Raw genomic sequence first — 18,262 nt, 5'->3', positions numbered from 1 at the left:
GACTAAACATATACATTTCTCTTTTGAGTTTTTGGGTTTCTTCCCTTGTAATCCTCTGTCATTGAACCACGTTACAATCAATTAAGTATTTGATAATTCATTACCAACCTCAAAATAATTAGACCCTTATTATTTTTGTCGCATACTTGTATTTTAGTGTGAGCAACATTAGTACTACCAGCTTCGATTAAGACAACAACGGCCTAGTATAATCTCACAAGTGACGTCTGACCACCTTCGATTAAGACAAAAATCATTAATCTAGAATTATCTCTGTGATTGAATAAACATATTGATAAAATGTATTTTTGGATCTTTCAGCAATTACATAAAAAGGGGAATTTCGCTTTTCTTTTCTTTGTGGCTTTAACTGTCGGAGTAGTAACGAGGAAAGAAGAAATGAAAAGTAACAAAATTCATCTGACAACAAAGTCTTTGGTAATAAAACAATACTACAGAGACGGGCAGAATACTCTATGGAATTATCCTGCCCATAATTTTCTTACATTCCTTTATTTCAATTTTCTAGGTTCTGTATCCTGGTATTATTACCTCATTAAAACCTACCGCTAAAGTTATTTTTGTATTTACTACCTGTAGATAGAAACATAAATATGTATTCATATAATAAAATTACACTCTTTTTCAACTCACTCTCACTGTAGTTTCTGAATTTGTGAATGAGATAAGCTGCCTTTCATTCTGAACGAGTATCCAAAGGAGCAAGGAACTGGAATAAGCCTAGTAATAGCCCATTTGGCCAAGCTGCAAAAATCAGCTTATTTTGAGAAGTGTTTTTTTTTTCAAAAGTGCTTTTCTCAAAAGTACTTTTGGTGAAAAGCAGTTTGTGTTTGGCTAATTAATTTGAAAAACACTTCTGAGCAGCAATTAGTGTTTGACCAAGCTTTAAAAAGCTGTTTCTTAGTGTATTTTTCTCAAAAGTGCTTCTCAAAAAGTGTTTTTGGAAAGAAGCTACTTTTTTCTGCTTCTCCAAAACTGCTTCTGCTTCTCCTTAAAAGTACTTTTTTTCCTTCCAAAAACTTGCCCAAACTCCTCAATTTTTGGCCAAAAGTGCTTTTGGCAAAAAAAAAAACAAACACTTTTGGCCAAAAAAAAGCTTGGCCAAATAGGCTATAAGTCTTAACTCTTTGACGAAGCTTCAACCAGAATAGAAGTATATAATCTATGGATAATGAATATAGTACTAAGACGAGCAATGGGAGTCAATAACAGCTTCAATCGGGGCATTTGCATCTATACCCGTTTTTTGGGTCACATTTTAACTTGTGCCCGTTTTGCAAAAAAAAATTGCAAGTGTACCCACTTTTTCGCGTAACTTCAGCATACGGGGCTGAAGTAGCAAAGACAATCACGCAAAACTTCAGCATTCTAGTATACGGGACTGAAGTAGCAAGTGTGCTGAACCAAGTGTGCTGAAGTTTTTGTTTGTAATTGTTGAACTTAAGCATAGTAGCTGAAGTTTTGTTCTCTATTTGCTGAAGTTTTTGTTTGTAATTGCTGAAGTTTTTGTTTTTGTAACTGGCGAACTTCAGCTCTAGAGCTGAAGTTTTTGTTTTATAACTGGCGAACTTCGGCTCTAGAGCGGAAGTTTTTGTTTTTGTAACTTGTGAACTTCAGCTCTAAAGCTGAAGTTTTTGTTTGTAACTGACGAACTTCAGCTCTAGAGTTTTCTTCCCTTCATAATGATACAACCATTTCTGCTCTAACTTCGAGAAGATTTCCAGCGTCATCTTACTGAACTCCATCACTGAACAACGAAACAAGCAATGAAAGTAATTTACAGTACTGATGGATTACTGCTCTTGATGAAACGGAAACGTTGTGGTATGCCATCCCAACATTTGAAGAATAGAAGAATTACAATAAGACTTGACACCAATATGCTGCGGCTAATGCCATGCATTATCAAATAGGATCTGTAGCTTCGTCGTAAACCAGCTATATCAGCATTTAACAGATCATCTATTGCCACCGTTCAATCAAGCAACAAGACTTCGATATTCTTCGGAGAGGCATTTATGATGCAAAATTGCACTGTATATTCCTATTTTTTTCTTATTTATTTCTTCTGCACTAACAGAAATACAATGTGTGCAGTGCGACTTCAGAAAGAGGTTGAGGGCGGATATAACTTTGAGAAGGAGAAAGAGGAGAAAAGGGACTGAAGTTGTTTAAAACGTGGGTACAAGTTAAAACTTTTTTAAAAAATGGGTATAAGGTTAAATGGGGACGACCAAATAGGGTGCCCCGTACAATTTTTACCTTCGATCACAAAGAACCTGTTCTACATTTATATAGGCTTCACGTGACACAGACTGCGTCAAGTGATTGCCTTAATACAATATAAACAGATTTCTTCTAAGATCGTGCAGCCTAGGGAAAAGAAAGCAGAAGAATAGAATTCAATTGGAAAAACAATCAAGAGAACTGAAGTGGAACACCTGACAAAGGTAATACAGAAAGCAAAGGCTAATTCCTTCTTCTGGTCCAACAGCCAATAATGTGAGCAACTATGAAACAAAACTTGGAAAGTGACCCTAATTGGCAAGTGGCAACGGACAGGAAATCACTCCTAATTTCTTCTACAGCCACTAGACAACGGTTAGATTCAGACAAAATAGACTCCGGGATATGAGACCAGTTAGAAAAAACATAATTAGGAAAACTCACTGAAAATCCATACGAGCTGCACATAATTAGGTACATTCTAATTCCTGAGGAAGACCAGTTCCTCTTCCATGCCAAAACTGCGATTTTAGCTAGATATTCTTGACATCGAACACTATAGCAAATGCATCCTCTCGACATAAGGTTGGACCAACCACCTAGTGAGAGGCTCCCCACAGCCCACAAAGCACCCTGAATTCCCATTCTGAGTTAAAAATGGGAAGCCGAACATGTTAAGCAACTCCTGTACTGCCTGCCTCACCAAAGAGGATCCTGTCACACGACTCCTACGACCCCATCCTGTCACAATATCAATGCGGCTTGGACAAATTCCCGAGATGAGCATCTGTCGGCGAAACCAGGCAAGTGTTCTTGAGAGTGCTATTATAGCAGTTCCATCTGACATCACATGGAGGTTTATAAGCCAATAACAGGAGCTTTTCTCTCTAACTGCATCAGGGTAGACATTCTTGTGTGCTGCCACCTCCCAGACAGATCCAGCTTCCTCCTTCAGCCCTGATTTGTGCATAAAATCAACAACTGCATCGACAAGACCCCTTTTACTCTCTCTGTCCTCGCTGTGCATCAGATCCAAAAAGCTGCTAACATGATCCCTCACATTCTGCCCATCAGGTCCTGCTGGTGGCATGGTTAGAAGGAATGCGTGCGCTGGGTGGCGTGTGACTGCCATCAGCTCACAACAAAAGGACATGTCAAATGATGTTTGAGCTTCTGTGCAGCAACTGAGGAGCAAGGTATAAGTTTGCAGAGAAGGGTTTAGACCCAATTCAAGCATGCTTTGAAGCAAGTTGTACGCATCTGGCAAGCGGTGAACCCTAAGGAAAGCACTCAGCAGAGAATTGCACGTAGGCACATTGGGGCACAAACCTGCATTAATCATCGCACAGTACCAGTTCCAAGCTTTTTCTACATTCCCAGCCTTTCCCCATAGGTCCACTAGAAGACCATAGACAGGCTCATCAGGTACCCAATTCTTCCTTTTCATCTCTGTAAAAACTGCCTCTGCTTCCTCCAGATAGCCACAATGGCCAAGCACCTCCATTACAATGCTGTATGTCACTTTGTCCGGCTCAAATCCAGCATTCTGCATGTCACGATATAACTGCAATGCACTAGAATAGTTCCTCGCTTTCGCATGCAAAGCAATCATAATGTTGTAGGTCACCAAGTTTGGTACACATCCCTGATTAACCATCTCACAGAACAGTTTGTGCGCAGCAGCTAAGTGACCTGCTTTTCCAAGGCAATTGATGATGACACTGTAAGTGAATGTGTCTGGAGAGAGCCCAGCCTCTTGCATCCTTTCATACAAGTCCATGGCAACATCAAGATAACCAGCTTTTGCATGGATGTCAATCAGAGTACAATAGGTTACACGGTCAGGTTCAACTCTAGCTTCCTGCATTTGATTAAAGACATGTAATGCTTCACGCAAGTAGTTTGCTCTGCCATAACTGTGAATGAGACGGTTATACGTCACTACATTTGGTTGACACCCATCTCTGACCATCTGCTCAAGCAACTTGTTAATTGCCCCAAACTGCCTAGCACGTCCCAGGAGGCCAACCATGGTGGTATAGGTGTGTCCGTCGTGCTTAAATCCTGGTTGTCGCTTCAACCAATAGAAAAAGCCAAGAGCGACTGTATGATCATGGATCTGCTTAAGAATTTGGTTTGCTTGGTATGGATCCAATAAACAGTTGAGTTCACGAAGAGCATTTTCTGTCTCAGAACCCCAATTTAACTGTTGTAAAATGCGAGAAACTGTTCCAACAACATTGCCACAACTAGAAAACTGCCTGACCATTGGAACAACTCCTGCACTTTGCAGCTTTGTTTCTCGCAATGGCTTGCTGAAACCTTCAGGAATTTCATTCTTAAGCTTTCCTTCAGAGGCACGTACATTTGCCAAGTTACGATTTGGATATGATCTTGACTTTGGAGGTACTGTCCTCCTCCGGTCACGAGAATCTGTGACAACACCATGGGTCTCCACTTCCCCAATACTGTTGTTCGAAACAGGGTTTCTGCCTTTGACTGAATTATACTTATCACCTCTGCTTTTTGTGCAGTTCGAATTATTTGCAAGGTTTGATGTTACAGGTGTATCAGTAGATGTGTTAGCTTGAAGTTTGTCATTTCTGGAGGTCTTTACATTTGATGGCCTCACATTGGAAATAGGCTTTGTACGATCTACCATACAGTTGTTGGATGAGCTATGCTCTCCGCTCCCATCTAACATAGGTATCTTATAGTTTACCACATCGGATAAAAAACTGACTGCTGCAATACCTGCCCGAACAAACTGGTCTGAAATGGGAGGTGAGGACTGCACGGCGTTCTCAGCATCAATGCTACCATAAATAACAGATTCTACTCGCCCAGACACAGTAGATGCGGGTATGGCCTGTGGCCTAGAAGCTGGAGAATCCAAAGTCTCATTTTTTTTCGAGCTCACAGCCTTTACAGCATCTCCAGATAATAAGGCACCTACTCCTACAGAGGCTTTTGAAACCAAGCTGGATGATATTTGCGGATGTCGAACCTCATTTCTAGCCTGCGGCCTTTTCGAAATACAAGTTTCATCTTCCGAACAAGTGCACGAACTTCCATCTGCTGCACTACATCGTGATCCACTTAGAAAAAAGGACCTAGCTGACTGGGAGAGCGTGCCGAGATGCTTTGCCCGAAGCATAGTCTGCAAATTAAGTTGGAAAGCCAGGGGAAAAAAGCTTTAGACATGATTAAAATATAATGTAAATGTCAGATGCTCAGGAACTTCAAGGCAGCAGAGCAAGCCATAAATGACTTGTCGAAAGGCAAACTATTTGCCAGGCCAGTCAAGTGTCTATCATGGCACAGCAAAGTAAGAGTACAAAAAGTATGGATTCAAATACTCCTACACTATTAACTTGTGTTTCTACAAGAAATTCATAAATTGATGACTTCTCCATTCAAATCCTATGAATATGATCCAATTTCTTGATTTCCTACTGTAGTTAATACCAAGTTACAAATTATCATACTTGCAATCATATACTCTTTCACTTAGCTTAATGGATTATGTCATTATAAAATCTCAAATAAGCATGTCCACATCAGCAACCATCGTACACATGGCTAGGCGATAGCAGTATTAATCACCTATCAAAAGTTTCACAGTATTAATCATCAGAAATTCCTCACTAGCGCAAGGACTGCCTTTTTACTAATTCTTGAAATGCACGACCATCACAATTGCAGTAGACTTCAAGGGGAAAGTAGAAAGACAGAGAAGTTGAAACAACCAGCAATTCATACATATCTAAAACAGGAGGATTAAACTTACAAAAAAGCTGGGAACTGCCACAATCGTATGACTCACTTACAATAATTACAGGATCAGTACTGGAAAAAGAGAATTCTCCATAGCAGCATGTTGAGGCAATAGAGAGCTAAACTTATGTTGTCATAGACTTGTCAGCTGTCACATGTCAACTACCTACGAGCACATCTTGTGTTTTATATGAAGACAAGAAGATTGGTTATTTCTTTCTTTTTCTTTTTACTATCAAACAAACAAACAACAACGGAAAAGCATTTTCAGAATCTGAAGCAGAAAAGTGATCATAAGACCTTAACAAGTGTTATTTTCTGAATGACAAAGACTAGTGTGTAAATTCACATCCATTTAATAATGTAAAAACTTCAAGGCATTTTACCTAATTAACAGTGTAGGAGCTAGTGAGTGGAGTCTAGTCTTTGAAAGTTCAAAAAGTTTCATGACACACAAAATAGAAGAAATGCCTCTACCACAGGAAAAAAAGAGAAAAATAAAAAGAAAGTTAAGATGTCAAACGTAAAATAGAAGTCTGAAAAATTGAACTTTTACAAATAACAACTAGTATTCAATAAGTTTTGCAGTGGCAAAGTATGTTCTTGAGGGTAAATGCCCCTTTTCAGCACAATGAAAATTAAAAATGAGACTGGTGACACCCATTTTCCAGGGTGAAGCAAAGAACACATAAAAGCACCAATCTTTATCAGATTCAGGGAAAAGTAGACAACATCCCACATTCTAAATCATCAAACCCAAATATTCTCAGTCTCACACCATTAATTCCCAAAAAAAGAACACCAAACAGCATGACCATGAAAAAAATAAGGAAATTACATAGAAAACACTCACCATAACAACCAAGAAAAGATCAAGAGCAACTCACATTACAGAACAATTCAAGAAAACCCCAGAAGACCATCATTGACTAGTGATTCATCAAGAAAAAACAAAAGTAGCCGAGCTCACAACAAAGAGCAAAGAGTCAAAGGAAAGAGAGAGAGAGAGTACCTGGGAATAGGTAGACGCGGCTCCAGAGCCACAAAAAGAATGAAAAGGCAAAAGAAAAAAGAATACAGAAGAAAGGGTTAAAGAGGAGGGCGGCTCTTTTTGCCTTCAGCTTATTTGAGTTCCAAGCAACTTGGCGAAGGCAGCGGGTTTACAATGACTGTCAAGGACTGTATTTGTTTCTTTTATTTTGCTTTTTCTTTTCAGATTTTGATATATTTTATACAGTTTACTTTACCCCACTTTTCTGATTTTTTGGCTATTCTCTGATATTAACTTCATCCACGTGTTCTTGTAATCTTGCCTTCACGTTTCAGAACTTACGATCACTCTGTTCTAAATAACTCCTCTATTTATTTCCTCCCACTCTCACTTTTATTTTCTTATAATAATTTAATTGGCTTATTTTCAAAATCAGATTTTGGCATATTTTCAAAAAAATTTAAAAACTTTAAAAGTTCTTGAACAAACATATTTTTGAAATATATATATATATATCTATTAATAAACGGGTCCTTAATCTATTACTTTTGCTCGGGTCAGTTTCCTATATTTAAGATATTTTGACTTTTGGAGGCTATTATTCAATGTACACTCGTTTTCTTCTGCGGCTTTTTTTTAATCAACATGGAGTGTTTTACTGGGTTACTAGGTTATGACTTGGTAACTAGTCTTTTACTGTTTTATTATTCACCTCTCTTTTTGTTTGTTTTTGCAAATGGAGGAATTTGCCGAGATTTCTCAATAGGAATTACGAATCAAAAGTAATCACGGAAAATCAGTACTTGTATTTTTTTATTTTTCTAATAGAAAATTAGAAACTAACAAGATAATTTTTTTTCCATAAAAAAATACTAATTCAAAACTTAAAAAACTTTTTCCTTACACCATAAAGAGAGTTACTATAATTTTTTTTTAGTTTAGTGCAATTACTCTATGATGATGTTAAAAGTTGATTTGTCACTAATGAGAATTGTTGAGATAATAGTAATAATTTAGCAAGTATCAAGTAAAATAGTTAAGTTGTACGAAAACGGATGGAAAATCACCAGCATCAAAGAAAAATATCTTAACATTATATAGTAAAGTATATAATATTATGGTTTTGGTATAAAATTCTGCATATCTAATATAATCTTTGTATAATTAATAAGCATAAACTTTGATTTTCTGTATTAAAATTCATGTAAGTTATGAGGAATTTATTACCATAATTCAAACAATATAGTATTAGAATACCAGTCCAGTATAATTAAAGAAAACGTCTAATGCCTCCACTGCTGCCGGGACCTTAACGGGATTTGTTACCATAATGCTTTAGAACGATACGACACTGCTTACGAAACATGCCTTAGCCTTCAAGAAAGTCAATTTTTTTTCCTCTAGGTCAAACATGGTAAATTAGCAATAAGATCTCTTTCCTTTTCATTTTTCTCTTCGGCCCCTGCTTGATGTTTATATTTATTTTTGATCCTTATCTTTTGAACTTCGCCATTCTATTTCTTTTTTTTTTATTATTATTTATTTATATGTTTTTCATTTTTTTTTCTCTAAGAGGGCGGAGTAAGCCGAGCCGTTTAAATAACGTAAATTCAGTTAAATTATTTTCAATTAAAAACACTAATATTGTGGCACACTTTAGAATTTTTAACATTTATCATTAATTGAGTTCTTGAGAGAAAGTTAGTATTAATAAAATAAAGAGGTTGAGATGTGAAATGTTAATGAATTGTAGGAAAAATTTTAAGAAACTAAACTCAAAGTAACAATATAAAATAAGAAAATAGACAAGAGATATAGAGAGGAAGAGAGGAGAGATTCTTATTTCTTCTATGTATTTAAATGTCTAATTGTGTATAATGTGATGCCCGAACCCTCTATTTATAGGATGACACTGAGGTAATACAAAGGGATGTCATGAACATGGTATTACTATTGAGATCATGCATGGGGGAAGATCATCAGAGGCGGATCCAGGATTTAAATCCTATGGGTTCAACTTTTAAGTTTTTTAGCATTGAACACATTATATTTTTTATTAAGTTATGGGTTCGTATCCATTATTTTTGCAATTTTAGTGAATTTTTACATATAAATTTTTACATCGCGTCGAAAGTTATGAGTTCAATTGAACCCGTTAGTTGTTCACTACATCCGCCTCTAAAGATCATAGGGAGGTTATGGAGATGTGAGAGTTATAACTAAAATGATGAGAAGTAGTATGGATTATTTACATAATGAAGAAGAATAGTGAGAGTTATATTTGATTAGTGAACATCCATATAATATGTATTTCATAACAAAAATGGGATTATTGTATTATTGATAAAAGAAGAGAAATTTTCATAAAGCACTATCTTTAGTAGTAATTAGCTATCTATAGGTATCATTTGCTATATTACGGATTATAGATGCATTTAAGCTATTATATTCATGAATACAATAGCAAAAATAGGCGTGAATCAGGGAAGTCCAGCTAATCAGTTGTTGTATTCGAGTGTATTCGACTGTATTCGACTGTATTCATGGAGTGAAACATGAGATCGTAGCTGGACAGATTATTGTATTTGACTGTATTCACGGCGTGAAATAGGGGATTACACTGTTTTTAAAACGGAAAGTTAATCAATTAACATAATAGACTCTTAATATAACTCAACAAACTCAATTATAATACACAAATTTTGTATTTTCAGTTATAAAAAAGATTCTCAACCGAAAAATACCCCAAAACATAACAATCTTCAGAGAAATTATATAATACATCTGAATACATAAATTATATTAATTAAAAAAACATATGAATACATTCATGACATATAGCGAGACAGTGAATACAATGAAATACATAAAATACAGCGGGATACATTGAAAAATAATGAAAAAGACAATAAATACAATGAAATACATGGAATACAACGAGATACATTGAATTACAATGAAAAAAAGACAATGATTACAATGAAATACATGAAAATACATTGAAATATATTAACAGAAAATCAAGTTGCTCAACCCCAAACTCCATCGTCTTTGTTCAAGAACAAATCCTAAATTCCGGCGAATTCGCCGTTCACCGGAAGACGGTAGTGAAAACGCGCCACCTTCGTAAAAATTTCAACAGATATCTAAAAGAGAACATTGAATGTAAATAGTTGCCGAGTTTCTTTAGATGTCCCCAAATGAAATGTTATGTGGATCAACAAAAATAGAGAAAAAGATATTTTCTTTCTTAAATACAAAGGATATGCCAAGAAAACTAACCTACCCTACAAACAACACAGAATAATACTTTTTATTAGAGGCTGCTCTCAAACATGACACCCTTGAGATCCAGAAAGCCTGAAGTTCATACAATTCATTGGTTCTTACATAAAAATTGAAAGCGCTTTTGTTTCTGACAGACTAGGGACTGTTTCTGGATTTTTCAGTTGAGAAGATGCCGTTAGAAGGAGGAGGAGAGCGGAAATTTTAATGGGATGGGAGAAGAGAATGGGATGTATCAAAGTAGAGAGAGAAAGAAAATAGTGTAACTGAATAACGTATTTAGTGGCTTAGGGTTATGAGGTAATCAAAATTAAATATTTTGCTATAAAACTTAAAAGATATCTATAGAATATAATTTTTTTAAATAATATTTATTTAAAATAAATAAGGTGTTAACCTTTGCTATAGAAGTTAAAAATTCCATAAAAGAATGCACAATCAACATTGAAAGCCCACTTTAGCTAATCCTCTAGACACTACTATCAAAATTGGTTAGATCAAACAATCAGTTACGACTAATACCAAATTCTAGAAACCTGTGGACCCTTCCAATGGTCCTCTCAAGAGTTTGATCAAATTTTATACACTTTAACACAAGTACACAACAAATGCTTTCATTCACTATCATTTAACCTCATGTTTGGCCATAAATTTTGGTAATTTTTTTTTCAAAATTTTGTTAAATATTATTAATTTTTAAAAGAAAAAAAATTCAAATTTCTAAAAAGTGATTTAGGGCAGTTTTTGGATGAAAAAATTTCTTCCATTCATAAAACTTTAACTTTTTTCAAATAAAATATATATCCAAATACAACTTCAACTTCCAAAACTTAATTTTTCAGCACAACTTCAATTTTTTTTCATATTTCAACCAAATCTATATCTAAATACTAGTTAAACTTGTCAAGTGCCGAGATTGTGTGTCCATTGCAGACACTAAATCAATTTATTTGTCTAGTCAAATAAATTGGGTTATTGAATAATTAATTATTACTAAAATCATATTTTCGAAGTACTAATAAGTAAATAATATCGTGTCAACTGCAATGTCATTTTATCCTCATCAACTCAGGAGCCACACCACGAACCTCTCGAAAGGAAAAAGAAGTCGCACAATATAAGGAATGTTTTGCTTTATTCTTTTACTTCCTCCCCCCCCCCCACCCCACACACACACAAGAAAAAACCCAAAAGTAATGGATGCATTCTATCACATCTTCAACACAGGGAATAGGAGTAAAAATAGCACGGGCTCGGACTGGTTATCCAAAAATAGCCAGCGTTTGCAAAGTCATAGAAAAATGACCACTATTTTGCTACAACACGGAAAGTTCTAGCATAATATACTGGAGATCGGTGCACCTGTGTATGAACTTCCAGCATATTATGCTGGAACTTCAACACTGGAATTGGAGTTCCAGTATATTATACTGGAGTATTTTTCCGGATTTTGAACAACGCTTTTGTTTAGATTTATCATGAAAAGTGGCTAAATATCGATTACTTTTGAAACTGTGGCTATTTTTCAATGATCACTTGTAAATTTGGCTATTTTTTAATTTCTCCCGGAATAGGAGGATTTGATAAGATGACCACTTGAAGTCCTCCGAATTCGATGGGCTGCTTGAATTTCTGTGATGAAGCTTTAAATGGGCTGTTCTCATATATCATAGCAGCTAGGGAGAAATTTAAAAAATAGCTAGATTTACAACTGATCGTTCAAAAATAGCCCAGTTTTAAAAGTATTATTTTTCATGTAAAGATAAATTTGAGCAAAAAACACTGTTCAAAACCCGAAAAATACGCCAGTATATTATGCTGGAGTTCCAGCATAAGTATACTTGAACTCCAGCATATTATACTGGAGTTCCAAGATAAGTATGCTAGAACTCCAACATAATATGATGGAGTTCTAGCATAAGTACAATAGAACTCCAGCATAATATACTGGAGTTCCAGCAAGTATACTGGAGTTTGGAGCACCTATGTTCCAGTCTCCAGTATATTATACTGGAACCAGCAAAGTATACCGGTCCAGCATAATATGCTGGAGTTCATATACAGGTGCACCGAACTCCAGTATATTATGCTGGATCGGTCTCAGTTGTAGCAAAATAGTGACTATTGTTCATTGACTTGGTAAACACTGGTTATTTTTGAATGACTAGTCTGAAAACTGGTTATACCGTGCTATTTTTACTAGCAACTAATGCAGATTTGGGTTTAATTTGGTCATTTAGGTTTACATGGGAACAGCCATATTCATAGCAGCAAATGCCGATTTGGGCTTAATTTGGTCATTTAGGTTTACATGGGAACAGCCATATTCATAGCAGCAAATGCCGATTTGGGCTTAATTTGGTCATTTAGGTTTACATGGGCCATCTTGATGGGCTCCTAATATTTGGCGTTTTTCCTTCGATAAAGGTATATGAAGCAATTGGAGGATTCAACTCTTTGCTTTTTCCTTTTTTCTTTTGTGTAAATGAATAGTAACAGACCTACAAATTTAAGTTGATCTCAACGAAAGTACTTGCATATGTGATGATTGATTGTACAACATGGACTAGTACGGTTCATCATCTACTCTGCTTATCATATACAAAAATAGCCAATTAATTACTTGGACTTAGTCTCTAATTTAGCAACATAGTCTCTATTATTTTAGCAATACACAATTGAAATGTTCTCTTATTTTAACAAAGTCTGATACAAATAATTCTTTAACGATAAATGATTATATTTAGCATGGTATGACTATAATCCTTTATTTTCTAGAATAATCTTCTATCTGCTTATTGTTAGTCAATTACTCAAATGATCACTCAACTTTCCCAAATTATCTCCTAAAGTCACTTTTCTTTCGTTTGTAACAACAAAGTCATTGAACTATGCCAATTGTACTCAAAAGGTCACTCAACTAGATTTTCTAAATTTTGGATTGCCAAATACTTATTTTACCCTCTAAATTATAAACATTTGTCTTCTTTTTATTTTTGTAAAACTTTTTAGTATTAACAACAAAATTTCAAAAATTTATTTACACGATTCAAAATGAAAGAAAATAAAGGTTGTAAAATATATATTCCATACATGTAATATAAAAATAATTATTTAAATAAAGTATTTTTATAATATACATTATATATTTTTGAAAATTATGCTCAATTATATTATTATGTTTCTACCAACTTTCCGACAACACAAATTTATGTCACCGGAAAGCATGAGGACTATCTGTATATGGTAAAATATGCTATGTTAAGTCGTGCATGGAATATATATAATATAATTGAGCATAATTTAAATACCTTCATTTAAATAATTAAATATTACGTGCATGGAATATATATTTTACAACCTTTATTTTCTTTCATTCTGAATTGTGTAAATAAATTTTTGAATTTTTATTGTTAAACTAAAATTATTATTACTAACAACTAATTAATTTTTTTATTATGCTCATTATTTTGTTATTCCATTATTATATATGCTTAAGTACTTTTTGTGTTTTAATTTATAAATAATATTTATTTATTCTATAGGTAATTCCATAATGTAAACTAAAAGGGAAAAATCATAATATTAAAAAGTTAAAAATAAAATTAAAAGAAGATAAATGCTTATAATTTAGAGGATAAAATAGGTATCTGACAATCCAAAATTTGTAAAATTTAGTAGAATAACCTTCTTAGTGCAATATGCATAGTTCAGTGACTTTGTTATTACAAACGAAAGAAAAGTGACTTTAGGAGATAATTTGGGATAGTTGAGTGACCATTTGAGTAATGAACTCGCTTATTGTCCAATATCCTCATAGCAGATATGTTAATAAAATGCACATAATGCCTCATTTTGTAAATGGCTAAAACGCGAGGCATTTAAAGTGCTTTGCTGTTTGTCAAACTATAGGATAAGAATATTAATAACAAAAAAAGAGAGAATAGATTTGAGAAAGGCTAAGAAAAGTTAATCAGTTCATCCTCTTTTCCCCTCTTTTTTTTTTTCTTTTTCAGTTGGCGTGAAGAGATGAGCTGTGGAAGCTCAACACTTTTTGCCTTTTTTCTTCTCACGTCCCACCAATGCACCAAACAACATAATAATGTTCCCAACGTGGTCTTTTGCTTCTTTTTTTCCCTTTGGTTTGGCCTACATACAATTACTACTTAGCCTCTATGCCAGGTTATAAAGATACCCTCCATGAAAAGCTCTTATTTTCCATCATTCGTTCCTGCTTCAGCACTTATGATACACAGTTGTGCTTCCAATGGATTCCCCAACTATTCCCTCAATTGCATGGAAAATTTACGTACTTTCCTTTATTGTGTCACTGTCACTGAGGAGAATGGACAGCTGATTGACTAGTTGAATGCCAAATTTGTATAACCGTATGGTAGCTGAAAATCAGTTGTCCGACTAATCCAAATTTGTATTCCATATTGGCCCATTCAACGGAGAAGTCGTTTCCTATCTAGGGTTTTTCTATTCTAAGCTAGCACGACTTCCTTTAAAATTTGAGTTATATATCCTAATTAAACTGAGTGCTTTGAGATTGAGGTTTAATGACATTGCATCTTTATATATGGTTTAATCTGTTTAGGGTTTGAGTGATAGTAGAAGATGTCTAGTACATTTATACACCATTAAGTATTGATATGAGAAATGTTCAAAAAAAGTAGAATGTATATGGTTTATATAACTGACCTCAATTATTATTGGCTTGGGGTTTGAGATGGAATAAGTGTGTATTTTACAACAAATAGTAAAGTAATCTCTCTTCTTTTTTCTTTTGGGAGCAAATTAATTAGTTGCTAGAGTGTGTCAATTTCAGCTCGATAAACAGATACTATCTCTCCTGCTGGACAATTTAGAGAAGCCTCAGTACTTTATCATGACTTTTAAATATGTGTAACGAAGGCAGGGATTGGTGCTTTCAATTTGGGACGCAACAAATTAAACTGCTTTCTTGACTTTATCCGGCCACACCTACTTCCACATACTTTAATTTAATAATATAGTAAGATGCCCCTTTCTTATCATTAAGAATCTTAGTGAATTTCAACTCAATATTATTCGAATTATACGCTGAGAAAATTCCTCCTGGATGGATTCTTTGTTTGAAAATTTATTTGTTTAATTATGATCATAGCAAAAAGTGAAACTGAGGGAAATCCTTAGACCAACCAAATTTAATTGGAGGACTTAATCTAGGAAATGCAATGACTAACTTCTATAATGGGACCCAAGTTCTTCGTCACAGCAGCGTTGTTATCACGAATTCGATAATAAGAAACTTTGTTTTATGTTATTGTCGAATTAACCATAGCAACAGTAAGTATTTGAACAAGTTTCTATGCCTCATGTCAATCTCAAATCATCAACCATTCCATTAGCACAAAAATCTGTACATGATTCAGGACTTAAAAATTACCAAAATCATTTTCATACAAAAATGTAAATGACAAGATCTATCTTTCTTTTTTACGTTCCTCAGACGAATGATGTTTTACGCTATAAATTGATGATACTTAGTGGGCGTTTGTATTTAAGAATTGTAAATTTTCGAAAAAGTGAAAGTTTTTTTCAAGTAAAAAAGGTATTTGAAAATTAGAGTTATGTTTGGACATCAATATAATTTTTGGTTGTTTTTGAATTTTTGTGAGTTATTTGAGTGAAAATTTTGAAAAACAGTTTTTGGAATTTTTTTAAATTTTCAAAAAATTCAAAAATTCATCTTCGAGTGAAAAATTGAAAATTTTATAGCCACACACTGATTTTGCAAAAAATGAAAAAAAATTTATGGCCAAACGAGCTCTTAAATTCAAAAATATAATGATAACGTAGAATAGAAATACGTGGCTTTCGTGAATTCTTTTCTTCCGAGCTGTACAGAGGTAGGGGAAACTCATTTTCCTTGGCAGTCAAAGTGATTAGTCTACGCTAGCGCAGAATTATTTTGGAGAAATTTCGGAATTCTACAGCCAACTAGTTTCCATATTTTGACTTGTTAAAGCAAGAATGACATTTGGTCAAATGGTCTCTATCCAAATATATGACCGTTTACCTGCCTAATTATGTCGATGTATTTATCTATTTTTTTTGTCACCTATCCCTTTTATACTTGGCAATTTCAGGCCACCTTGCAAAAAAATTTCATAGTCGGATTAAATTCTTTAATTCCACTTTATACTCGCATATCAAATATGTTACTAGTATTTGTTAATGAAGTATGTTGTGTGTGTATATTCAGGACCAACACTCTAGTCGACACTCTTATTCGCTACACGTGGTTGGCATTTTCAAATCCTAATAAAAAATAAAAAGTAAATAGATTATGTAACTAGGGTGATCAAGGTCATTTATTTAATAAAAATTTTAATTGCACCACATTAATAAATATATGACATGTATTTTGTATAGAAAAATTATACTAACTTAAAATGAATAATTTATATAGAAGGGGAACGAATTCAGAAATTTAGCTTACATCAGGAGTAAAGGTTGGAGTTGAAAGGATTTTTACAAAGTCATCTTAATCTAATCATGTTTTTTCTCCCAATCCAATAAGTTTAATTTGGTAGTAGTAGTGTTTTAGGATTTGATGTGCCATCAAACAATGAAATTGTTCAACAACTTCATCTAATACTGGTATAACAAATTAATCTCAACCCTTAAATTTCATATTTAATTCTTCAAAATTACCCAATCCACCTATGACCTAGCACACCAAAATCGTGACTTAGGTTCATGCAAATATATATATATATAGGAACTAATATTAAAAAAAAAAAAAGGTGGCACCTACCATTTGGCAGTAGTTTATTCAACAGTCATCTTGTTACTTGCATATGTTTTGACTTTCTCCCCTTAAATTTTCTCGTTAATTAAAGCTCTTTGTATTTCATGTTCATGTGATCATGAGATTATTGTTACTGTGGTATACAATACTTTTACTACGTTTTCTGCATAAAATTTAATATAAGAATAAGATAGCTTGACTATTGTATTTTTTTTTTTTGTGACCAAAAATGTATTACAATTTCCAGTAGGTCTAGTCTTGGAGAGAATATGAATGGTCCCTTAATCAATCATGAAAGTCATTGGTAGGTGTAGATGGGGATAGAGAGGAAGACTTGGTAAACTCATCCATAAAAATAAAAAGCTAAAGAGAGGGCAAATAAATTATAATTGACTGGCTGTGTTAATTATAGTCCATCATCTTCCCTTTGCTTGTGGAAAAAAACAGTACAACTTTGACCTTCAAACAACGAAACTGCAATTTTCTCATCATCTTCTTGTACACTATGTAATGGGGTAAAAGTTACCCTAATGTATAAATTCGTATTGAGGAAATATTTATGTTTGATTTGTTTTGAATTATGTAGTGGATATGAACTTCTAGAAGGGAATTTGTAATTTGTGGTTGACCAACTCTAAAGTATAGCTCATTTCTATTTCATTCTTCAGTTGGGAAAAACCTTCCAACATACTTTTCCATTATATAATTTCATCGAAGTATATAGCAATTTTTTTCATAAAGAAGTTAGCCAACAATCATGCTAGTATTAGCCCCATGACATAGGAATTGAACTACCCAATTAAGCTTATATAGTTAAAATATCACATTAGCCTTTTCTGATCTCTTATTAATTTTATGAAGTGCCAAAAAAAGAAAAGAAATACATCTTAACATATGATATTTCATCAAGGTTTATAGTCTAATGACTATCCATGAAAATTTTCACATTTATAAATGTGTGTCCAATTCTTATTGTCTTTTTCTCCTTCCTTTCTTGATCTCCCAGCATAATAGAAAATTTAAAAAAAAATTCAGGATTGTTTTATTTACTTTTTTCTTAAAATTAAATTATCTCCTTTTCTTTTTTTTTTTTTAATTTAAAGAAAGTCCAAAAGATGGTCAATATTAAAATAGGAGTATAATTATCAGTATTGTTAGTAATA

The 18,262-nt window shown here is 33.8% G+C and overlaps 1 protein-coding gene across 4 annotated transcripts; it reads right to left on the bottom strand.

Annotated features, from left to right (window-relative positions):
• Nucleotides 1–2,422: 2,422 nt before the first annotated feature.
• On the bottom strand, nt 2,423–7,203 carry LOC104227245 (pentatricopeptide repeat-containing protein At1g74750-like). Of its 4 annotated transcripts, none has more exons than XM_070171235.1 (3): nt 7,037–7,203; nt 6,038–6,202; nt 2,423–5,407 (listed from the first exon to the last, which is right to left on the bottom strand). In XM_070171235.1, the coding sequence occupies exon 3, from the start codon at nt 5,402–5,404 to the stop codon at nt 2,804–2,806; it is 2,601 nt and encodes an 866-aa protein (XP_070027336.1). In that variant the 5' UTR covers nt 5,405–5,407; nt 6,038–6,202; nt 7,037–7,203; the 3' UTR covers nt 2,423–2,803. The 4 variants fall into 4 exon arrangements, with proteins under 4 accessions (XP_070027336.1, XP_009777761.1, XP_009777760.1 ...); XM_009779459.2 differs by having other exon boundaries at nt 6,078–6,202; XM_009779458.2 differs by lacking the exon at nt 6,038–6,202.
• Between the last annotated feature and the right edge of the window lie 11,059 nt (nt 7,204–18,262).

This window comes from Nicotiana sylvestris, chromosome 3, assembly GCF_000393655.2.
Source record: "Nicotiana sylvestris chromosome 3, ASM39365v2, whole genome shotgun sequence".
Lineage (NCBI taxonomy): Eukaryota > Viridiplantae > Streptophyta > Magnoliopsida > Solanales > Solanaceae > Nicotiana > Nicotiana sylvestris.
This window is presented reverse-complemented; position numbering and strand designations above follow the sequence as displayed.